Source organism: Strix aluco, chromosome 4 (genome assembly GCF_031877795.1).
Source record: "Strix aluco isolate bStrAlu1 chromosome 4, bStrAlu1.hap1, whole genome shotgun sequence".
NCBI lineage: Eukaryota > Metazoa > Chordata > Aves > Strigiformes > Strigidae > Strix > Strix aluco.
Genome location: NC_133934.1, coordinates 114,052,922 through 114,077,913, shown reverse-complemented (window position 1 = coordinate 114,077,913; position 24,992 = coordinate 114,052,922). Strand labels below are relative to the sequence as shown.

General features: G+C 43.8%; 1 protein-coding gene across 1 annotated transcript in view; it reads right to left on the bottom strand.

Annotated features, from left to right (window-relative positions):
- The window catches only part of RIN3 (Ras and Rab interactor 3), a 70,235-nt gene that overhangs the window by 27,493 nt on the left and 17,750 nt on the right, over window positions 1-24,992 (bottom strand). The window contains exons 2-3 of the mRNA XM_074824971.1: window positions 21,193-21,373; window positions 17,472-17,586 (exon numbers count right to left, since the gene is read on the bottom strand). Of these exons, the coding sequence (XP_074681072.1) occupies window positions 17,472-17,586; window positions 21,193-21,373 (296 nt within the window). The remainder of the gene's footprint in view (window positions 1-17,471; window positions 17,587-21,192; window positions 21,374-24,992) is intronic.

Below are 24,992 nucleotides of genomic sequence, written 5' to 3'. Positions count from 1 at the left end.
AATCTATACAATATTGCAGTTTTTCAAGATGACTTCCTTTATAACAGCATGCTATGGCATTGTGTAGCCCGAATCTCACATGTTATTATAGAGTTTTTGACTGCTAAGCTAGAAAAAATTCACCGGTCAGTGGAGAAAATTTCACATCGACCGATAACACAAGACAGAGAGAAAGAGATGGATCTGCAGGAGAGAAGCATCCATCTTTGCTTCAGCTTTATAGTCTCACAAATTGTCTGTGCCTGTATGTACACAACACACCATCACAAACAGAGATTGACAAGTTTAAGGAAATCTGTGGTGGACTCTCAAAAATGCCCACTTACTGGTGGTGGAGAATGGGAGCCCCAGAGCTGCACTGTTCCTGCCACAGGAGCACGCCAGGAGTCCTCGAGGAGCAGCACCAGCTCACACCCACATAGCAGTCCCCACAGCTGCTCTGCATCTTCCTTTGCTGTTTTCTAGGCCCTAGTTCAGAGCTGTGGACACGAAGCCCAGCTATTCACTTTCTTCATTCTGCCATGACTCACAGCCCTGTGAAACATCTCCAGCTCCTTGCCCTGCCTGCCTGGTTGTTAGTTCCCCTAGAAAGCAGGGCCTCCAACACCTGCAGGAGGGAGACAGCCGCCTGGCTCTCCTCTCCCTCGGCTCCCTGCACTGGCTCTTGTTCTCCAGCCAGCAGAAAATCCCACTGGAAGGAAATGCTCAAGCTTGTCTCTTGTTCAGCTTCACAGCTCATTCCCCAAACAAGGCATTTCCTCCTTTTACTTCCCCCTTTGCCCTAGCCCAGGCTGAGCATGTTGCTATTTTGGGCTACATACACCAATGTAGGCATTCTTTAAAGAGGCAAAGGCCATGTAATTCTCAGAAGGCATTCCTAACATCAATTTGTGTTGGATCAGCATGAACAGATCAACCTCAGTGTATGCACTGATACCAGCCTGCAATGTGGAATTTAAAACATACTTCAAGCAAAACAATCCCTTTCCCTTACTTTTCTCCCACAACTGGAACAATAAATGTTCTGCAAGTTTTTTCTTTTTCCATAATAAGAATCATGTTTCAGTCAGGGATTTTCATTAAACATCTACCATGAACAATTTCTATAGTTTGAAATCCATCTGCTTTGCAGCTCTGAAACAGGAAACAAAAATGACGACAAAACCCAGTGCTGTTCCAGAGAATGAACCAAAACCCAAGAGCCTGAACTCACTTGAATCTCCAGCAATTAAATAAAGCCCTTTGTGAGGACAATGGTTTTAGGGACTTTTTTCTGTTAAGAACCACATGTTCACTTTGGCATTCCAAGTTGCAGGTGTATGTAAGAGAGCAGGCTGCACCTGTACATGTTTACATACATGAGCAGATCGCCTGGGTTGGGACTAATGATTGTTTCTGTGCCAGGAAGCTCTGCCACTTGGGAGGTGGAATTTTAGACAAAAGAATATCTGTCTGAGCCCTTCAGTGTCAGGAGTATCCGTATAAAAGTGCCTTGACACCATACAGCTACTTCTCCTCCCATATATAGTTAAATAGAATAAAACACCACAAATCATATTGCTAAAGCAGCTAGGTACAAAAGCTGCAGGAGCTTAAAGACAGGAGTTTTCAGCGGGTGGTATATAGAAATTGAACTGTCCCTGGTCTGCTCTGAGAGGTCACAGAAGGTGACAAAATCAAGCATATTTGTCAGCAGGCTGGAATTCATCGTGCAGAGACACACAGCTCTGCTGGGACATTTTTGGGTGGCCTGCAAACAAGTAAGAATAGAAAAACACTGCTTTGGATGGATCATTACTCAAGGTACTAGCACCATCAAGACCAATGCTCTGCCCAAAATTCATTCCGAACAGTGGCAGCATCAAGCAGCCTGTGCAGGGCTACCACGGCCACTTGGACCCGCTCCCAGCACAGCACCCACGGAGAAAGCCTTGCAGTCTGTGTGGAAGGTCTTCCTTGAGAGAAACTGTAACACTTTTTCCTTAGCCTGTTTTGATCTAGACACCTGCTGACCACCAGCAGGCATCACTGGTAAGTAGTGCTTCCTGACGGCTTTGCTCTTGGGTGGCAGATGATGGGTTTGGTATAGGAACATCTCTTGTGGGAATGGTTGTCATTTGCTTGTGGAGACCATTAAGTGGGTCCTGTTGCATGTTTCTGGTTCTTGGAAAGATGCAGAAAATAGCAAGTTTGTACAGCTAAAAAGGGCTCTGCTGACTGTTGGGGACAACGTATCTGTCCCCCAGTGCCATTACTGACCTTAAGGCACCCTGCTCTGAGAAGACAGGAAGAGGTGCTTTTCTCTGGCTGTGGATGTGTTGTGGGTAGCTGGAGACATTTCACTGACGTGAGCACTGCTGCTCAGGAAGGGATCACGATGTTGCCATTTATAGGAACTCATGACTTTTGCAAAAGCTACAAGCAGACACTTTTTCTGCCAGACTGCTGTAATCCTGCTGAAAACTGCAGTGACAAAACTCACCTTTCTTGGGCTCATAAAACTACACCCAGGATGCCTGAAGAACAAGGAAATCTTTACGTCTCACCAGAACAGTGTCAGGATGTCAAGAATATGATCAAAAGCAACAGCAAAAATAGGCTGAGTTCTGTGAGCCAAACATATTGACACAGCAAACTGAATTTTACCCAGTATTTAGAAGACCACAGAAAAAAGTCACCTTCAGGAAATGAAAGGGGAAATGTGTACATCAATGAGCAATTTTGAGCAGTCTAAAACAAAGATATTAGGATTAATTGAAAAAAAATTTTTATGTGGTTCACTGTTGACCATACTCTGTTTTGTGTCCTTTGAGCAACTCAGTAAGTGAACAGGACATGGCCAGGTTATGAACTGCTATAAATATTTAAGATTGTCTCATCTTTCCCTTTACTACACCAACATGCTCTGAAGAGTGTCATCTTTAGGCACTGGCTGCAATCTGTCTTCGTGTTTCCTTTACTCTTTAGATCTTCCCATCTTTAGATCTCCATTGAGATGATGATGTTTTTGAGTCACACTGTCCCTGGGCTTTCTGCCTTCCTTTCCTCTTTGATTTTTCCCTCCAGAATCGTGTTTACTAGTCCTGTTGTTCTGGTCACATGGACAAACCACCCCAATTTCCATCTTCTTACTGCTTACACAGGCTCACAGGACCCAATTAATTCAGCTTCTTCTTCTCTAATGGTACTGTTAGTCCTATTCACTGGTTTTGATACCTCTGCAATCCTTCAGAGACATCTGAATTCAAAGATATGAATTCCTTACTCTGCAGCAGTTGTGTCGACAGAGGACTACTGAGAACACAACCATCCTCAGAAGTCCTGCTTGGATGTGCTTGAGATGTTTTTATATTTCCAAATTCTGGTAAACTGTGAGATTTGACATCATGGGAGTGAATCCACTTTTTTATTTCTATTTTAAGATTTAGGATTATAACTCCACAGTCTCCTAACCAGACCTCTCATTGGTGTTTCTCTCCTTTGATATAAGTCTCTGGCTTGATACCACAGTTGCCATGACCTTGCTTGCAGTGACCTTTGCAGTAAGCAGCACTCACCAGTTTTGCTGCTGTTCTGCTTTCCTCAGCCTTTTACTCACTATCAGGATGTGATCACTCCAAGGCAGAGGTTACTGACTTTCCAGCTTCCAGATTCTGATGTTCCTAGCTGTTGCACAGGCCAGGTTAGCAGTTTTTTGCCAGGGAATGAGCCCTGGGTATTGTAATAGAGAACTGCAGTGACTACCAGGTGCTGAGGCTGTTGCGTTTGTCACTATACCTGCCGTGCTTCACAGAGATCATGAGAGCGTGATGTAATTCCTTCAGGTTATTGCTTCAGTTCCCTGAGCACATGCAAATCTCCTTCAGGCCCTTATTCATGCACTAGGCTGGTGGTGGTATTAAGAGAAAGAGCTTTAGCTGGATAGAGGGAAATTTAGATTACATTGGTATAAATCCTTAGGGTGTTTATGGTGTCTTTTACAACAGCTCTGTTTGTTCAAAAGTTCCTAGTATCTGTCCCTAACGTTGTTTCTTGTATTAGTTTTGATGACCTTCTGGATGGTACTGTATGGCCTTTAAGTACTGTGTTCTTGTAAAACACCGACACTGTTTATCTGTTTTGTCTTCTCAAGGCCTTTTTATTTCTTCTGTAATCTGATGCCTCTGCTTCTTTCATCTGTCTAAGCTGTAGGGTTTTTTTGGTTGCACAGTTCTAGACTGTCTTGGGCAGCCCAGGTCTGTTTTGTCTTTCTTGTCTTTCCTACTGATTCTTCCATAAAACTGTAAGTTGTTTCTGTTTTTTTCTCCTCAGCAAGGACGGGCAGAAACTTCCCTGGTTTGCACTTCTGCCAGAGTCTTCTGTTGTGCATCTAACCCATGCTTTCTCACAGGATTTCAATTTTATGGTTTCCTACAGAGTCTAATCTTTCTGGCCATGATGAAAAAAATCACTGTTGGTGGCAATTCCTGGGAAATTGAAATTAATCAATTATGAAAGTGATAAAGTGTTAATGAGCTTGAGTCTAGAGTGTAAGACAAATCTATTTTTAAACTGTTTTTCAAAAATTATAATTACATTGTGCAGAATGAAATTAATGTCGTAAAAGAAGATGCAAAACACAGGCTTTTGCACTCTTCTCAGGCTGGTGTAGAGTGGAGGGGTCACTCAGTAGAGTTGACTCTTTCCCTGTGCACCATGTGCATATCCTGGTGTAAGAAAAAGGACTGTCCTCACATCTAACAGCCACAGGGGTCTTGGCCACTCAACTGTACTTTGGCTCATCCACATTCACCCAGGCAGATGGGCAGCACCTCGGTGTCCACTTAGATTTTGTTCCTTTAGTTCAGCATAAAATCCTGCTGCCGTCTGGTCTCATTGCCTCTGCTTCAGGATGCTTGAGCAGAAACTTGTTATGGTCATCTTGTTGCTCTGTTTCCTCCTTATTGCGATTCGTGTTTGAGCAGGGGTTGAGAGGGTGGCTCTCAAGGGTACTTCAAGCACAACTAACCCAGCTAAAAGGAAAGGAAAGTGTCACAGCTCCTCAGTGCTTTCCTTACAGGTATCCATGTGAACAGTCCTGGTAGGCCCATGGGCACTGCCAGCCATTTCAGGGGTTAAGAGCAGAGCACAGTCTGGCGAATGGCTGTTTGGTTTCAAAGCATTTGTCTTCCTCTTCAGATCCTCACCCTGCATCTCCTTTTCAGTGCTTGAATAAACATGTTAAAGTCTGGAAATTCCACACCTGGTTTGCACTGTTTCTTCAGCCAGAGTCTGGGGAGATCCAGGACTTCTTCCCAGGACCAGATGGCAACATGAAGTTTAGCTGGAGTTTTAGATGTAGCCATGCAGGGTCTGTTTTCTTGCTCTCACACAGCAGGGATGAGGGGGAAAACGTGGCCTTTCTGAAATGTTGAGGACTGAGAGGGCTCCCAAGAACACTGAGGGGACAAGTTTTGTTGGTGTGGTCCCTGATGGCAGCAGGTGAGTCCTGTGGGATCATTGCTGGAGAAATCACATGTTCACAGGTAATTCAGCATCCACCCATACATTATAATGGCAGTACAAGATTTATGCTGCCCATCACGGTGATTCAGACTGTCAGGGCTCAGGGCTGTGGCTGACAAGACAAACTGAATACAGATACTTGCAAGTTGCTCTCAGATGGCAAATTTCTTTGGTAAAACTTTGTGAAGTAAACAAAGCTTTCAGATATATAAAGGGTCTCCCCTGTGCCTCATGTAACAGGAAACGATGTTATGATTTGAAATTCTGGGGGGTTAGTTCTTAGCAAAAATTTGCAGGTCATATAGATCTTGAGAACCTTGAGAATCAATCCTTATGTGAAAAATATATGTTATCATACAGTTGTATTTTATAAAGAACCATTTTTTTCCATTTACTTTGGAGAAAAGTTTATTTCTCTGGCTCTGAGATACATCATGAAATACCACAGAATTGAGGTCAATCATAGAGAAAAAGGAAGTTTTCTGAGCATTTTAAGGGAAACCATCCGGTACCCAGAATCACATTCTGCGTGAGAGACTTCCAGGAAGAAAGAAAAGACCACACTTTTCATAGCTGTCTGATGAAAGGGACTAACCCACTCTGAAACGGCAGAGTTCAATAGTGTGGACAATAAAAGGAAAAAATGATATTTCTGCTTCTGAGAGCTGCAATCCCACTTAGTTGCCAACCTGGTGGAGGAAGATCTTCTGATTCCCACTCTTCTGAGTGGGATAGATTGCATTCTTGCTGATGTTGAGGGTCCTACTCAAATGTCAAAGTATGAGCTCCTTACTGCCCTCATTTTACTTCAAGCAGTATCTTATTTACCTCATTTACAAGTCTAAGCTCTTGTTTATTAAGGTCATTATGATATTCAGATAGCAAACACTGTCCAAGGGCAAAAACTGTGATTTGTTCCAGTTGAGCCACTGAGACAAGGGCACTGGTATTATGGGTACTGATTTAGAGTAGCTGTTTTAAAACCAGTAAGCTTTTTGGGTTATGTTCAAAGTACTAAGCAGAATAGGGTGAGACAATATTATCCTAGAACAGCATGCATAGTCTCTAGCTCTGATTACACACAGATTTTGCATTATGCCTCTTGGGAGTGAAAAATAAAGCAAAAAAAGCTGAAGTGAGAACTAACAAAGCTAACAAGACCCTCAGGGCTTCTTTTCAAGATGCTTGCCCCACAGTCCTATTGGTTTAAATCCTAAAGTAAAAATGAAAATGTTTGCATGGAGAAAGGGGAGGCAACTCTTCAGGGTGAGGGTTTCAAAAAAAAAAAAAAAAAAAGAAAAAAAGAAAAAACCCAGAATGTTTCCAAAACAACTTGTAAACCACACAGAAATCTGGCACTGTTACATCTTGAAAAAGCAGCTGCACAAGTGTCTTATGTTTCGAGTGTTTTATGTTTTAAAATAAGCAGTGCATCAAAGCTATGCGGAACTCGGCTCAAACGAGTGGGACTTGGTGAGACTTTCTGCTTTCCTTGTGCATGTGTGCGTTTAGAAGAGAAATTATGAACTTGCACAACAGGTTTTAAAATGTGTCCTCATACCATGTTTTACAATTTCCCCCAAGCTCTCAGTCACTGTTCTTGCCAAACCAAGACTCTGGGCTCCTACCTCATAGGAGTCTCCTGAGTGGGAACCCCTTGACACAACTCAATTTTCAGGATTAATAACAGTGGGGATATTGGAGAACTCATCCTTGGCAGACAGACTGACCTTGGGAAGATGTCTACTTAGACATCCTTGGGGCACTAGAAATCATTCAGTCTCTATCTCCAATCAAACCACAGACGGTAGACCAGACAATTATAATGTCTCCTGTGACCTTATAACAGCCCACACAGAGGTGGCCTTTGGCCTTGCACTGCCTGTGGAGGCACATGAGATCCAGCAGACAGCAACAGCAAAATGGCACGCCTTGAACTGCAGGCCAGGGCTGGGGCAGAGCTGCCTAGTTATCCCACGCCATGGGGCCAACTTGCTCAATGGTAGGTTTTTCATGCCAAGAAACTGTGTAGGTGACAGTAGACTTTTCTCGCTAATGAGAAACATGCATAAACAGGGGAAATTAGCCTGTGCTGAGCCCTGGGTGATGCAGACAGATTTTTATCTGTGTCTGAGCGACACTAATGTGAAGATAACTAGGGTAGTTCTACATCTTCAGAGCTGTGGCACAGACACACCATCAGCAGCAACAGGAACCGCATTAAAAGACAACATTCATCAGCCTACTCTCCTTAACAGCAAGGTGTCTGCCACACTGAACAGCAGTCATTTACTATGGGAAAACAGGATACTAGCCTCCATGTCCAGAGGTCTCCTTGTATATAACTAAACTGCTTAAAATTTGAACTGTAAGGTTAACTACATATTCAGCTTTTCCAGCCTCCCCTGCTAAAAATACACAAACTTTTATTCATTGACTGGATAATCCTTGTAAAAACTAGTCTTGAACAAGTTCTGTTGCTGAAATGTATGATTTGCTTACTTGAGATGGAATCAGCCATTTTTGGCGAGAGAAGGGAAGAGGGATCTTTCCTCCCAAGAGCTGTAATAACTCTGTTGTTATTTTTTCCAGCACATTTCTGCTATTTTCAGGCTAGTCAGGCCCAGACTCCATCACACAACAATAAAGGAAAATATTCCTCTGAAGTGAAACAGAAAAATTGGTTTCCCTTACAGTATGGCTGCATATGAGGCCACTACATATGAGGCCGCACCTCGATTACTGTGTTCAGTTTTGGGCCCCTCACTACAAAAAGGACATTGAATTACTCAAGCGTGTCCAGAGAAGGGCAACGAAGCTGGTGAAGGGTCTGGAGCACATGTCGTACGAGGAGCGGCTGAGGGAACTGGGGTTGTTTAGTCTGGAGAAGAGGAGGCTGAGGGGAGACCTCATCGCCCTCTACAACTACCTGAAAGGAGGTTGCAGAGAGCTGGGGATGAGTCTCTTTAACCAAGTAACAAGCAATAGGACAAGAAGGAATGGCCTCAAGCTGCACCAGGGAAGGTTTAGACTGGATATTAGGAAGCATTTCTTTACAGAACGGGTTATTAGGCAGTGGAATGGATTGCCCAGGGAGGTGGTGGAGTCCCCATCCCTGGAGGTGTTTAAGAGTAGGGTCGACATAGCACTGAGGGATATGGTGTAGATGGGAACTGTTAATGTTGGGTTGATGGTTGGACTGGATGATCTTCCAACCTAGGATGATCTAGGTCTTTTCCAACCTAGATGATTCTGTGATGGCAGCAGTTGCCTGTCAAGGTATACAGAAAGCATACAGAAAAGTCTGAACAATAGTGTTGGTACCTCAGTGCTGAACAAAGTCAAGTGCTTGGCAGACAAAGGGCCTCTCTGCAGCCTGATAAATACAGCACTGGCCAGGAGCTGGGCTTGTTCAGGGCCAATGGTGCGCAGCAGGCTGAGCCCCTTCAGCAACCTGTGCCTCAGCTCTCAGTCTATAAAATGGGTGCAATGACACCGACTTCCTTGGTAAAACTCAGTTGAATTCATCTTGGCAGGGAGGGGACGAGGCAGCTCCTTAGCATGCTGACTGCGATGCTCTGCCTCGAGGATGCTGGCTGCTACAGGGCAATTTGGCTGCAGTTTTGCACTGACTTCCCACCCATCCTGACAGTGCTTGCCCCCTTCCTGAACTCTCCTAAAACCTGGATCCTCCCTCTCCTAGGGACAGTGCCCACACCCTTTTCCATCTACTTTACTTGTGCTGTAGTACCCTAACTACTAGTTAATGGGACTGCTGATGTTTTTGTCTTATATATATATATATATTCAGTAAAACCATATTCTATAGTAAACCTGAAGTTGAAGATGCTTAATGACCTTCCTGGCTGGTAGACAAGTCTCCAGGGTGGTTCATGATGTGGTTGCCAAGGCAGTCCCCTCTTTGCTTTATCACTGAATAGCAGCATGGAATATCAAAAAAACCCCCCAAAAAAACCTTGATCTTTTCAGTCTGCAATGTCAGGTTTAGCCTCTCATCTATTCAGAGGGACTAAGAGCTATAAATAGTCCTACCCTGCTTTTCATGCCTTAGTTTACAGTATTAAGAATTTTTCTTTCTGCTGTTGAAAGATGCAGGGTTTCCACTCAAGGAGGCCAACCTTTTCTGTTAAAGTGACCATTTAAAATAGAACTCTGGTACCATTACAGTGATAACAGAAGTAACCGAATGTACTTTCTGATGGGTCCTTCTGCCTGCCCTCTGATGAGTCAGAGGTTGTCTTGAGAGGTTTGACTTGGGAAGGACGGGATGTACATTTACTCCTTGGATTGTCCTACTCTAACTGAAAAGTCCCTTTAGCACCTGTGCAAAAATAGTCCAGGAGCCTTGCAGTGCTATTAACTCCACATGATAGAGTCTATCTCAGTCTGCAGCAAGCCCAGCTCTGCAATATGCCAAGGGGCATATAATTGCATCTATAGGGTATTACGAGGCCTTTTCAAGCACGTTGAGATACCTCATATGAGTTAATTCAACTGGAAATCTGCACTGATTAAATAGACTGAGCACATTCTCTCCTCTCCCATGTACACAAGGTATCTACCAAAGAAAGGAAGGTTATGGTTTTGCAGGAGATCACAGGTGAGACACTAAACCAGGGAATATTTACGTTTTAGTTATTTTTTCACCACCATACCTCTGTAAATCTTAGTGGTATTTCTCCCAGAACCTGGGTCTTAAAGAACGGGAACTGCTTTTGCTGCTCTACTGAGACATCCCTTCTGAGAACTGCTGTCTGCCTTGATCTTGCCCACAGCCTGACTCAGTCTCACTGGCTGTTTCCCTCTCATGGGATCACTCAGTCTGGCAGGGACCCTGGGAGGTCTTTAGCCCAAATTCCTGCTCAAAGCAATGTCAGCCATGAGGTCAAACCAAGTTGCTCAAGGCTTCATCTAGCCCTGTCTTGAAAACCTCCTGTGAAAATCTGCAAGTGCTACCCAAATAGATGACTTCATCTTAGAAGCCAGTGTCATGACTACCAGCGAATACTTCATTTCACTCACTTTAGCTATGAAGTGAAAGACCCCACGTTTCTGACCTCAGTCAGTACCACAGATTTCCTATAGGTTATTTTCTTATGACTTCTGTTTTCTGAGTCTTTAAGAAATTGTAAGGTTCCATCTTTAGGTTTTTCTCTGCAATTGTGAGGGCTGCTTCTCTTTCTGGAAAAAAAAAAAATAATAATTCTGTCTATCTTCACTCTACTTCCTGATTCCGGCACGCAGGGTGTTAGCAAAAAGACTTGCAAAACAGAGGAAGCTATTGCAAGAGCTGCCAACACTTCCACAAAAATATTTATATCACAAAAATCATCTGCACGACTGACCACTCTCATTAAAGGAGATAAATTTTGAGTAGGCTGCAGTAACTGAGCTATCCTCCCATTTTTTCCCCATGACCTCAATTGTGCAGTACTTCAGTGCAGTTCATGTGGGAAAATATCACCTGACCATTCTGTGCCATGTTAGCAATGAGGACTTGGGTCTCTAAATTTGTTCATCCATCCTTAGCAACATGTATTAAAAGAAATGTTAACAAAATTAAAAAAGGAAATCTGCTATAATGGCCATAGTGACCAGGGTGCCAGCAGAGTACAATAGGCAAGTCCATTATTGGCATCTGAAGATGTCTGAGCCAACAAAGAGCATTTACTGAGTTGTTCTTAGTCAATCTGCTTCCTCTTCCCTGCCTCATGCTTACTTGGTGAGTGCCCTCACATAGCGCTCAGACCTACCAACCCATGCAGGGACACAGACAGGAGTTTGTATCCCTTGCATCTGAGCTCTGCTATCATGCCAGGCGTGCTCACAGTCCTCACCTCAGGCTGGCTGGGCTGTAAAGACCAGGGCTTTCAGCAGCTTTGTTTAGAGCTAAGCCTGCAAAGATGAACGAAGTCCATCCCCATGCTACTCTAATGCCCCTCTGTAAAATGGTGCTGCCTGATTACTGTTGTTTAATTACCATCTGTTACTGCTACAGGACAGTCAGAATGACTGCACATGTCCTGTCCTTTTTATCCTGTGCAAATGGCATTAGTCTATAATAAAAAACTTTTTTTCCCCACATATGCTTGGAAAGGAGGAATGGAAGTGTAGAAGTGGCTGAATTAACTTGGTAATGACAGACAAAGTTGGCTTTGAGAGTTAAGCTTGCTTTCACAGCGTTAGACTGCACCTATTTGGGATTATTAAGGCAAGAAAGTAGATTGTGAAATCTTAGCCCTTAAATAATATCTTTCCTTTTCTGATTGATTTTACCCTTCCTAAAATCCAGTGTGCAAAGGAACACCTTTGCTCATCTAAATAGCTGTTTTGACTCCCCAGCAAGACCGGCCTTCCTGCTGCCTCTAGGCCTGGTGTAACTCTTTCTGTCCTGACGGACAGAGCTCAGTGGGTGGTAGATGTACAAAGTGGTCAGGTCCTCATGAACTTTCATGGCAAACAGATTTCTTTTGGTAAAAGCAGCTAGAGAATTAACCAGGCAGGTAAACTGCTGCTGTGTGTTTTACTCGAGTTGTGGCCTTCTCCTAAACCCCTACTGTCTGTCTCAAGCATTTTGTATCAGGCTCCAACCTGTACTTCCTGAGCTCAGTCTAACATTAAGAAAGGCCAAATAAGGTGACCAGAGCAGGACACTGGATTTCTTTATCAACATCCAGACTTGCAACTTTGCAGCAATACTCAGTGATTGCTCTTAAACTGCTTTTGAGTGCAGTGATTACCTGTGATTTCTGTCAAGGTATATTGTGGGTCCTTACCACAAGCCCATACCATATAACCTGAAGTACAGCAGCTGTCCATAAACCAGAAATTGAGTATAATCTACTGTGTCCAATGGCACCATGTCTTATCTTTCAAAGGTCATGTTTATTGTGATCTGGACATTTTTGCATTACTTGGAGATAATTTATTTTGTGTTTCCTATTTGATTGTGCTAAGGTTATTTCAAGACCTCTGTTATGCTCCATCTTGTTCAGTATTTGTCTCCAGAGAAGCCAGAAGGGTCAGAGCAGGTAGTTTTAATTTAAATCTCAGAGTTTTCCTGTAATAAACAAAACAACCATACTACAGACACGGCTTCACTACAAACCCCTCCTTCAGCTGTGCACTCATTGATTTTGGGGACTCAACTCAGCCTTGGCTCAGCATATTGGAAGAAATGTTTCTGAACAGCTACACCTGGTGACAGATTGTGCCACGTGGGTACAGTTTAAATAAGGAACAAGGACAGCAACTCCACAAAGTAGGCTCATGTGAACAGCCTCAGGAAAATAAACATTCAAGAGAGCAAAGCCAACCACAGCAATGGGGAAGGCAGGAGCATGATTACAACAGTGGGCATCCATGGCAAGATCAGGCCAGCCTCAAACCCCATAGGACATGAGCCCGAGTTCAGTACTGACTTGATGAATCAATTCCATAGTTATTTCTATTAAAATTCCTAATAATATGTTTTTTATTCTGTGCAATTGCAGATACTTCTCCTGTTAAGCATCATTTTACATATTTGGAAACGAATCATATCATCTTTTTTTGGTACAGAAGAGTTTGGAAAACAATTATTACACATTCTGCACCAAAGCATATGTGGAAGACTCCTGAGAAGTATATGGTCAACTCATGCTTTTCATGTAATCAGATTATTTTCAACTGTAATTCACAAGATTTCCCAGAAAAAAAGGAAGCATTAAACTCAGTATATGGTGCACTCTTCTATTAAAGGACTTTACCCTTGTGGCATAACTCTTTGTGAAAGTAAAAGCTACTGTCGCTACCTGCACCAAGTGGTCTATCACACTCAGAAGCTCCAATCAAGCTCTCAGTATATGTTACTTCAAACATGCACATTTACTTTAAACATCTGATTCTTCTCTTTTCAATAGTGCTGCAACGTCACTGATGTCAGTGGAATGATTTCTGACTGTATACACATAAAGGGGAAGGAGAATCAGGACCTGAGGTTACAACTCATTTGCTGAGAAGAGCCAAGGGTAGGAGTCAGCTGAGGAAATGGTGCTCAGTTCTTGAGGTATGTGAGGCCAGGGCTTCGTTTTGGGATGAAGCAGAAGTAAGGGACAATTCTCAGAACAGAAAGTGCACAAAGTCATCAAGATTTTAGCAGAGCTTGAGAGGTATCTCCCAACACCGCATCTCTAAATGGAAGAAATCTTATAACAAGTCTTCTTTCTGGGAGGTTTCCACTGTTCTGAGTAAGAAATAAGGGATCCCTCAGGACGAGAAGCAAAAAGACAGAGATCCAAGGCTTTGAAAGTTGTAGGGTTTCACAACTTTCTGATGAACCAGGTAGCATCTGCTATTGGGTCTCTACCATACCTGCTGCTGGAACCAGGCTTTAGCTTTCCTGTCTCTGAAGGAATTATAAGCAAAGATTAAGAAACAAAAGAAATTTTTTAAAAAACAATCTCTTCATTCTTCTCTTTTATGTTTCTAAGGGCTACTTCACAGAACAGTTGAAAATTCCTCACAAAAAAATGGAAAGAGGTTTCATTTCTTGGTTCTCTTACCTAGTGGGTTCTTTGGGGATTTCAATTTAAAAAAAAAAAAAAAAAAAAAATCACAATTAAATCCAGTCTTCCCCTCAGAAAGCTATACTTCCCTAAATATTTCATTAAACGTCAACAAAGCAGATCTGATATGGGGAAAAGAAAGAGAAAAACAACCATCCACCATTATTTGGCAGTGCAATGCTAGGAAGCTTCTGGTTTTTTGTACTTCACTGAATGACTGTCTATATATGGATCTCAGGGACTGGGCAGCAACCTCTGTATCATCTTGATGATACTGGGAAAAACCTCTTCAGATACTATCTGAAAAGCAGGATAGGATGAGAACAGCTTTTACAAAGAGCTGAGCAGTAAAACTTGCTGTTTAAAGCTGCATATGGTAAAAGTAAGAGATGGACATCCCTGTAGATGTGGCACAGAACCATCATGTCACCTCTAAGGATAGTGCACCCTTTTTTGTGTCACTTGTGAAGCTGAGATTGCACTGAGTCCTTATGAGAAGGACAAGAAGCAGCTGGCAAGGTGCTCCAAAATAGTAAGCTGGGTTGGGTTGCAACTTGAATTTTAACTGGAGGGGAGGATCTTTGTAAAATCTGAACTATATATGTCAAGGCAAATTCAGCTTTCAGTTTATATCTGAATGCATCAAGTCTGTAGAGTGTAACAACAAGCTGAACCATGGTAATAGAGAGAAAAGCTTGTTCCCACTTGTTCCCAGAACTTCCTCCCACTGAGAGGAGTCAGCTCTCAGAAAGGGACAAACAGCTCTCCATGGGGCACATTACACAGATCATTGCTTATGTGTCAACTCAGAAAGGAAACACTAGAAACAGGCCAGCAAAACCAAAGCTGCTTGTCCCCAGTACATCTGGGAAGGGGGATTCTCAAATGGTCGGGCAATCACAGCTGCTCCCTTTGAAGGGCACCAGCTCTACTCCACTTCATGCATACTCAAAGAGCAGGTAGCCATCAGGAGGATTCACCTCTCTGTTTGTGATGTTCAGTGGCAAGCTGAAGCCTCCTTTTCACAAGCACAGAAGAAATAGAGGGACTTCCTGAAGTCTTGAGACTAGATGCCTGAAGAAACACTCCCAGTCTACAGTGGTCCTCAGGCTATGCAGCTGGGTGCATTACACACCCTCAGGAAGTCTAACACCGAACTTTCAACAGACTTGCATTCCACAACAAGATAACTGTCTCTGGGGGCCCTCAGAGGTCTCCTACCCTGACACTTACAGAATACCAGGGAAAAGTGAAGGACACATAATTCAGCTAAGGCAATCGAGATGTAACAGGGTACTTAGCAAGGAAATTCAGATAGTGGTCTTAATTTTTTTAAAACATTCGGACGATATATAATTTTATTTCCTAAAATTTTAGAAAGCAGTTGAAGTAACTCAGAGACAATAAATCAAAGCTAATGTATTAGTAAATCTTCTGTGTCTCAGAGTAATCTATCTCCCCTTGTGCCAGATACAGTACTTTAGCTTTACTAACAGAAATTAATTCGATTTCTTCTAAACTCAAAAGCCAGGCTACTTACCCTGAATGAGAAAGGAAAAAAAGCATGATCGTTTCTGTGCCCAGTGTGCTCCTGTCAAAACGGTGGAGGTATGGAGAACTGAGAGGCTTCCCACAGCTCAACACTGACAGAACTCAAGCTAAAAATAATGTGAATATCCACCATAGGAATGCACCAGCCTCATGGCCGCTGGGATCGCTGCACATGTGATGGCAGTTCTCCTGCTTTTTGAATGAGAGATAATTTTTAATTACCCTCTTCCACTTACTTTGCAACTTGTATGAAAGTGGTGGAAACTGATTTAATTCTTGTTCCTGCCAGAACGCTGTGTCTCTGAACACATCTTGTCCATTAAGTTAGTGATAAATTAGAAATAGCAAGCAAGTAAGTTTGAAAAACATGGCAGAAAAGTCTTTCTAGCTAGACTAGCTCACAGTGAAATTTTTGTACTACATTTTATTTTGCCTGTCCTCAAAGAAGTCAGATTTTATGGCACAGAACAGAACTCAAGAAGTAACATTTCTATAAATTACATTTTTAGGATGGCAGGATTTTTTTTAACTTTTATCCAAAGGAAAACTTGAATCACCAAAAACCAATTCCCCACCACGCAGAAACTAAGCCCTAGGTCAACTTCAAATAACTAAATAAAGAAAAAAGTTTCCCCACCCTGCAGCTAACCCTTGCCATTGTATTCTTAATCTGGACACCTGAAGTTGTGGCAAAAGGTTTGCTATTCCTGCCCTCACGCAGGAGCCCTGAGCATGTGCAGCATCTCTGCAATTGCATGCTCCAAGGTGCACGCAGACGAGAGAGAAAACTTGCCCGGGGTGTAAGCAGCGGCCAGGCAGGTGGCTGCGCTCTGTGCAGGAGCAACACTGCGACAGCCTGTGGTCTGTGCTTGAGGTTAGAACAGATTAAGAGGTTCACTTGTCCCTCTAGCTTTGAAGTCTGTTTACAATGCAGAGGTATGCAAAGAAACATATGAGAAGGAAAAAATTCATTTGAGCAACTGTCAAGGGGGAAGAAATAAGCTGCAACATTAATTAGTGGAAACACAAGTGTTTTAGCAGAGAGTAAAACATATACCTCGGGGAGCTGGCTTTGGGTCAGAGCTCAGTGACAGAGAATTTGGATGTGTTCGTATAAATGAATAGTGTGAAGTTATTCTGATGAACTCTTTCAAGTGCATGTTTCTATGACTATCCTAAAATTCCCTTGTTTACAAATATTTCTTGGAAAGTGAAAATCATATGCCTTACACATCCATTTACACTGAGGGCTGCATCAGACATGCTGGGTTCATTTATGCTTGCTCATGGCAGACTTGGTTGTCCGATCAGGATCAGCACCAATACCACCAGCCCTGAGACCCAGCTGCTTCCCAGAAACAGTGAGGTGTTGAAAACAGTCAAACAGTTTAGGAGCAACCAGTTGTTCAGTATGACTGTATGAAGTCCATGAAAAGGGAATGTAGCAGATATCAGATGCCTGCTGGGCCCCAAATTCAGTGACAAAAATAGAGACAGAGTCAGTGAGTTAACAAGGCTTAGTCTGTCAGTGTTGCCTGTGCTTTCCTCAGGACTTATACCTTCTGAAAGGCAGCTCCTCTAGCTTGATCAAAGCACAGGGCTGCTTGTCTGGGGGTGCTTTATTTTTCTGTTGTGAGTCTGTAAATGATAACACAAGGTACAGAACCACAGGGGAGCTGAGGTAAAGCAACTGCAGGAAATATTAACTGAACTACACTGTAAAAGCAAGATCTGCTGCCGGTCACAAGAGGAACCTGCTCAGTGCAAGCGAGACTACATAAATACTGATGATCACAAGAGGATTCAGTACAATAATCAGAGCAAGACCGAAAAATATAAAGAACTTACTTGATTTTTCTTCTTTAATGTTGTACTCCACCACACCAGGAGCCTCATTCTGCACGGGCAGGCGGACTGCAAGGACCATGTTTTTCACATTACCCTCTTTCCTAACTAAGAATATCTGAAAAAGGAGAAAGGAATCAAGAGCTTAGTTACATTATATGAGCTTCTGAACTTTATTTTAGGTCATAAGCAATGAAGTTTTTTATCAGTACAATCCACCTTTAAATGATCTTATTTTAGCTTCGTTCCACTTGGTTGAACTTTACACAACAAAAATAATGAACAAAAGGACATTTCATTTGGGTGAAATTCAGACCTGTGAAGGAACCAGCAAAATTTCTGTGTACCACTGATGTCCCACTTAAGCCTAAGACAAACTATTTCACTAACTGAAGAATATAAAGCTGCACTCACACTTTGTCAAGCGATGATCCTCACATAAGTGCTCTAAATCATGAACACACCCTAGAACATCCCAGTCCAAGTCTAAAGCAACTGAGTCACTTGTATGTTGAGAGTGAAAGGATTCAAGTCCCCACAAGTGGAACATAAGGCCAAAGGCTCTGGTAGACACAGTGTCTCATGGCAGAGATTTTTCATGGGACCAGAAGATCATTCAGGCTGGCAGGGACCCCAGGAGGGTTCTTGTCCAAACTCCTGGGTGAAACCATGAGGTCAGACAGGTTGGAGGCTGCACAACCTCTTCCAGACAACCTGTCCCACCACTTACTGTCCTCAGAGGGAGAAAGCAATTCCCTGTACCCAGTCTGAACCCCTCTGGTTTCAGTGCACGCCTGTCACCTCTTGTCCTCCCACCATGCAGTGCTGAGCAGAGCCTGGCTCCATCTTCTCCATGAGCTCCCTGTAGGGGGGCTACTCTGTGGTCCCCCTGAAGCTGTCTCTCCTCCTTTTTGAACAAACCCTGGTCCTACAGCCTCTCCCCAATGGGTTTTTGCCCAGCTCACTGCCCACCACCCCTACCAGGGCCTTTCCCGCAGAGCTGCCCAGCCAGGCAGTGGCAGCCTGGATCGCTGCTGGGGGTCTGCCTTCCTGGAGGCAGCACTTTGCCTTTGTCCTTGTTGAATTTCAGAAGGTTCCTGCCAGCCCTGTCCCCCCAGCTTGTCTAAGATCCCTCTGGATGGCAGCACTGGCTTCAAGTGTATTGACTGGTCCCAAAATCACAGAGCAGATGTGGTTGGAAGGAACTCTGGAGATCATCTAGTCCAACCTCCATGCTCAAAGACAGATCGACTACAGCAAGTCACTCTGGATTGTGTCTTGTTGGGTTCTTATTATTTCCAAGGATGGAGGCTCTACAGCCTCTTGGGCAACCTGTTCCAATGTTCAATCATCCTGACAATAAAAAAAGCTTTTCTTAATGTTTAAATAGAATTTCCTGTGTTTCAATTTATGCCCACTGCACCTCATCCTTTCACTGGATACCACTGAGAATGGTCTGGCTCAATCTTCTGTACTCCCTCCCATCAGGTATTCATACACATTCATAAGAGGCCCCTGAGTCTTTAATTGAAACTAATGGAACCACTGTAGCCATTGGTTCCCACCAATGGGACCAGTGAAATTTTAAAAAAGAAAGGAAAAAGAAGAAAGAAGAAAGGGGAAAGAAGAAAGAAGAAAGAAAAAAGAAAATAGAAAGAAAAAAAGAAACAAAGAAGACATAAGTCAAAAGAAAAAGAAAAAAAAGAAAAAACAATCTGATTCTTTGCATTGTGTGAGCTCCTAAGTGTGTTTCTAATTAAAGCTCCTTGTCAAGGATATTTTTAGCTTGTACCTTGAAACTGCAGATACAAAGACAAAGTAAACTTCACCTTTATCTGTTCTTTGATAGCAGGTTTTGGAAGGAGAGATTCAAGGTATTTTTGTAAAAACCGAATTTAAAAATTGGGCTAATTCTGGAGTCTGGATATTAATATTAGAAAGAAGAAGTGTGAGTTGATAAAATGATTAATCAACTCTAATGCAGTGGAAATCTATCAAGAAAACATTAATTTCTTGGACAGAGGAATTAAAAAAAGCTTGGTTAGAAGTCAGGACCTTTCTCTGCATGAGTCCCAGTCATGAGGGCATCCCCTGTCACTTTGACACACCCATGCTAAACACACAGCTTTGGGGCAGCTTCACAACCTCACACAGTGCCGTTGTCTTGGCCTCTGCCATTTGTAATAAATTGAGACCCATGGGCTCAGGTTCACCAGCAGTGCAGAGAAAATCCAAATAAACACATGGCAAACAGCTGCATGCCTGAAACAGGCCTATTTCTAATGCACGGCAGCCCCCACCTTCTACATGACAGAAAGCACCTGTAGGTAGGAAAAAGCCATAGAGACTCTCCCTTCCCCAGGTCCCACCACCCATGTGACAGCCCAGTCCCTCTAACCCACCTTGAGAGACTACTGTGACCTTGGATCTCAGATGGCACTAACTCACATTGCATTGGTCAACTACTTAATCTGAAATTAAGTTTAAACAGTGAGAAGTGAAACCTAGAAATGAATCACTTCTGTTTTCCTGATTGGCACAACTCGTTGCCATGGCTTCAAAGGCTAAAACTGTACCATGGCTGGGAGGTGGGTTTTCTGAGCTGTACCTAACCCTACTGCCTAGGACCAGTACACAAACCAGTCTCTTCTATTCTCACCAGTGATGGGAAATGTATGGTGCTGATTTGGCTTCAGGTGGGCTGAAGAGTGGGCAAGAGAGCCTACCCTTGCTGTGGGACGCCTCTGATGACTCAGGTCTTCCCTTACCTGCTTTGAGCTGCAGCTGAAGATCATGCCCAAGGATGGTGTGAATAGGAGGAACAGAGGCAAGATTAATCCCCAAAGCCGCTCTGAGGTGGGGAAATGCCCTGCAGTGAGTGGCCAATGACTGAGGAGGCTTGGAACTATACACAGATGTATCAGAGACAGTCACTCAGGTCTCCCTTTACAGTCAGTGTAGAAAAACAAAGAGAATAATTTGCCCAACTTATCTGAGAAGTCTGCTTCAGGGTGAGGTGCGCTGCACAGTCCAGGTTGGTCAGGTGAGTCCCACTGAAGATTGTCATTTGGCTGTGCCAGCTTTTAGCCCTGGGACAGGCTGACTCAGGCAAGGGACAGGTCCAAACCTCCTCAGAGCAGGAGAGAGTGAATTCCCCTTGTTCTCTGACATCAGCTCAGGTCATTTGGACCTGCCCTCTCCAGACCCAACCAGGACACATACTCCCTGCCATGCCTCACCTCTGAGGCCCCAGGAATGGGGAGTTCCCTTTCCTATAGAGTTGTTTTCCTCAAGCAAGCTCTGATCTTTGCATGAGTCTGCCATTTTCTAACATACAGTTTATGGGGACCAGATACCAATGATTGGAATGAAAACAACTCCCAGCAGCTCCCAGAATTTAAGGGCCTTTTCTTCAGGGATTTTTTTTTTTTCCTCCAAATTAGGATAGTCAACATACCTATGGGTATGGTGGTGAATGGGAAGGCATCTCCATGAATCTACATGCTAAGTAAATAAAACCAGAGACAAGATGTCTTGCTTCTCCAGAGACATTGTATCTGTCTTGTGTCACTGTGAGTGTCTAAAGCATCAAAAGGTAATGGAAACCAAGAGCGTAGTCTGCTAAATATTTTTGCTTCCACATGAAAAAAAGTATTGCTCTTTTAACCAGCTTCGCTAAGGACAGGAAATGTGGTTGTCTGAATCAAAACCATGTTGGACTTACCCCTGCTGTTTCTTTGCCAAGTATCGCCCCAGCTCTTTCCTGGTTCATGTTCAGCTGAAGCCAGACGGGACAGGTCTTGATGAGTTTATCAAGGATGCTGATCCCTGGAAGCGGGAGGCAGTTTTGCTGGTCAGTGGCCTGACAGAGATGTGTCTTTTTTCCCTCTTCATTGGTATCTGGGCTGAAACACAGCAAGGGAGTCCCTTGTAAGCAAAACTGCGAATAGAAAACTTGGTGGGAATAAGGACTGTAAATGCAAACACACAGGCACACACAGAGGCACTTAGGCACCAGGAGAGTTCCTCGAGGGGCATCAGACCACAGATGCCTTGCTATGACTGAGGCAGACTGTGTGTACAAGCCTCAACAGACAGATATGCCCTGTCCTCAGGACTACGGCCTCATGCTAATGATGCACACCTGGGTTTCAGACCACAGGCTTGCAGGGTGCTTTGTGCTGAGCTCTGGTGGTTTCAGCTCATCTAGCCTAAGCACAGCTACCCAGAGACAGGGTATGCACAGAGGCAGCCAGCACTGCAGAGGGTAGAGTATGCCTGTCCCCTGGATCCCAGATGAAGGGTCAGAGCAATGTTTCATGACTCCAAAAGGAGTGATGTGGCAGAGGAAAGGGGCTGCAGACCTCACCAGCAGCCAGGGATATGCACACTGAGCCACAGTGTGTGTCCGAGGTGTGCAGGGGCCTGGCAGCCTGCAGCTCACCTTGTGGCCATGCCACTGTCAGCACTGTCAGCAGGCAGGAGCTGTGATGGGCACTGGTGTGGTGCCTCGCCCAGCTCTTGGAGTCTCTCAGAGGAAGCCTGCCAGCAGTAGCCAGAGACACTGTCAGCTGCTCTCATGTTTTGGGAGTCACCTTCTGCACCCATCTTAGGTAATCTGCAAAAAGGCAGACTAAGACATATCACTGTTTAAAAATAACACCATGTGCTCCCTGTCTCCACTTATAAGTCTGCACTGGTGCTGGTGCTTGCAGAGGTGGATGCTCCTCCAGCCCTGCACCCTGGGAGCCACTGGTGGCTGCTTATGGGGAGGGGGAAATCCTCCACCTCCATTGTCACTCACAGAGTACATGAGGAGGAGAAGGATGTGTTGGGATGCATTCAGCAGCAGGTTAGTTATCCACTACAGAAGAGGTATCTTTGCTGATTCCCAAAGGCTGATCTGCAGCAGGAGAACAATTCAGGGTGAGGCCCTGCAAACAGCTCTAGGTTGCTCAGCACGACACAGCAAGTCCTGCAGGACAAGACTCAGAGGACACAGACATAGCAAACCCTTTCCCTGTGCCAAGAGAGAGGGCAATGGGAGGGAGCACAGGAAATGTGTGGAGAAACACCAGAGGGATCTTCAGGAGGGAGGAAATGACGACTTGATTTCCCTCTTTTTTTCCTGCCACATTTGTCATTTTGACTAGTCCTAAAGATGTAATTGGAAGCTCCAAAAAGATGCATGGGAGATGCTGAATGACAAGAGAGGGGCCATACTGTGGCACCACATGTTAGCAATGCCCAATTGCACCTTATGTTTCAGAGCTCCTTCTCAGCTGTATAAGATGTAAGAATACTGAAATTATGCTGTTGAGAATCTTAAAGATCTGGGACACACTCTCCTTTAGATTGCTGTTCTGATCAGAGACACAAAAAAATAATTCTATTTATTTTTAGTCCCTGCAATCTAATGGCAGACTGGTATTAAATGCTAGTTTCTAGCTGTGGTGCTGATTCAACAAAGCATTTATACATGTGCATAGCACTGCAGTGGAAATACTTGTGCTGAAAGGTCTGGTCATAAGAGCTCTACTGGATAAGGCTATAGACTCATGGTTACAGGTTTGTCATTCAATTAATTGATTTTAAAAGTAAAGAAAATGTGGGAGAACATACAGAAAATATGTTTTTCTGCACCAGTTTTGCTGCTTACACTCTCTCTTCACTTGTGATAAAAGCCCAGTTTGTCACACAGGTGAGGAAATTTCTTTCAGATGCAATAGCACATGATTTTACTCAGTATCATCTGAACATATGGAGTAAACCAGTGGAGAACAGCTTTTGGAAGTTGACCTGATTCATCTTGGTTTCTTTCTTTACAGTAGAAACCAAAAGAAATGCCTAGTAACCATGTGAAAGGAAAAAATGAGTTGGATGGCAACATGCATACTCAGTAACGGGAAAGAAGTAATGAGCTGAAGGAAAAGAAAGATGAGTTATAATGAAATGTTCCATAACACTGTTAGTGAAAGCTGCTCCCCAAATTAGGCACACAAGCATGAATCTGATCCTGCCAATGATGTGTGAAACCTAGATCAAAAGGAGGCCAATGCTGATAATGTCTTGATGCAGTACCAGAAGGTGACATGCATTGCAGTAGATCCACTGATGTTAAGCTTCGTTACCCATTAATTATGTGAAAAGAAAAGGGTCAGCAAAGCACTGATGCTCAAGAATCCCATTGCCTGGAGGGAAATGAGGGATATCAACAAAGACAAGGAAATAATACAAAGCAGCTTGGACCAGGCATGTAGTGACACTGGTGCGGTGTTCCCCACGGGGGAACGCAGGTTTGATGCAGGCAGAGGCACCCAGCCCTCTGCTTCCTCCAACAGGCATGTCGTCTGGATGGAGGCCTGCTCACAGCAGCAACGCGGGTTTGGCAGCAAGAACAACAGACTGGTGAAGAAAAATAACAGAACTGACCTTCCAATGCATGCGGCTGCATGTAGGGCCCATTGTCTAAGTTTTGAAGAATGGATGAAAAATAGAAAATCATTCCAAACTTAGACGTACAAGATCAAAAATTAAGAGTCTGAAAATATTTGTCTTAATGGAAACATCTCACAATTTGAGTGTGTGGGGTCTTTCAGTGCAGATAATTAAGGGCAGTGGATGAGGCTTTTTGGCAGAACAGGAATCCAGTCTTTTGGGGGCCCTGTGGGATGAGAGCCCTCATGTGGGGTATCCTCCCCTTACAAGCCAGCCCAGCCCAGAAGGAACTAAGCAGGCCATTGTACCTGTACAGAGGGAGGAAAGGACAGCTCTGTGAAGGGGGAGGCTTTGATAAAAAGGAAGGGCAATAAGAGTCATTAATGGGATCATACTACAACAGAGGAATGTTAGGCTAGACACTCCCTGGCAGTGAGTTATAACATGATGGATAAGTTCCCAAGAGAAGAGGAAGAGGATTGCATGGCCCAAAACTCTTAAAATGCCATGTTTAGAGCAGCAGCAAACACTTTATCGAGTCAAATCCTGTGCTGGCTAAGAAATGGAAGTGAATGACCTAAGAGACCTTTTTCAGCTGTAATGATGTGACCCATGACACACCAGTTGACGCAGTTATGGCACCGATGCTGGACTTCTTCCCTGGGCACAGCTGTCACAAAGGTCCAGATGCTGAGCTGCAGGAGTGCTTAATCCAGCAATTTAATCTGGCTCCGCGGTAGCTCTGTAGCTGCACAGAGAGGAGGGAGCCCAGGCAGATCCTGGGTTCTTGCTGTGCTGCCAGTTGAAGGTATTTGTGGGGCCGCTGCAGTGAGAAGCTGGCCTTTGCTATTTTGCTCAGAATTCACACATCAGATGATTTCTAAGCTCACAGTGTTCAGAAATAACATGCAACTCTCTCCTTCTCCCACAGCGCTGAAAAGCCCTTTGATTGTTACAGGCAGGTGCTCATTTTTGTTAGGTGTGATGCGAAGCTGAAAAGCTGGTCCTAGAGCTGCCTGCTTTTCTCTTTTTTTTTTTTTTTTTTTCAATTGAGTTCTTACTGCAAAGTACTTTTAAATCCTGTGG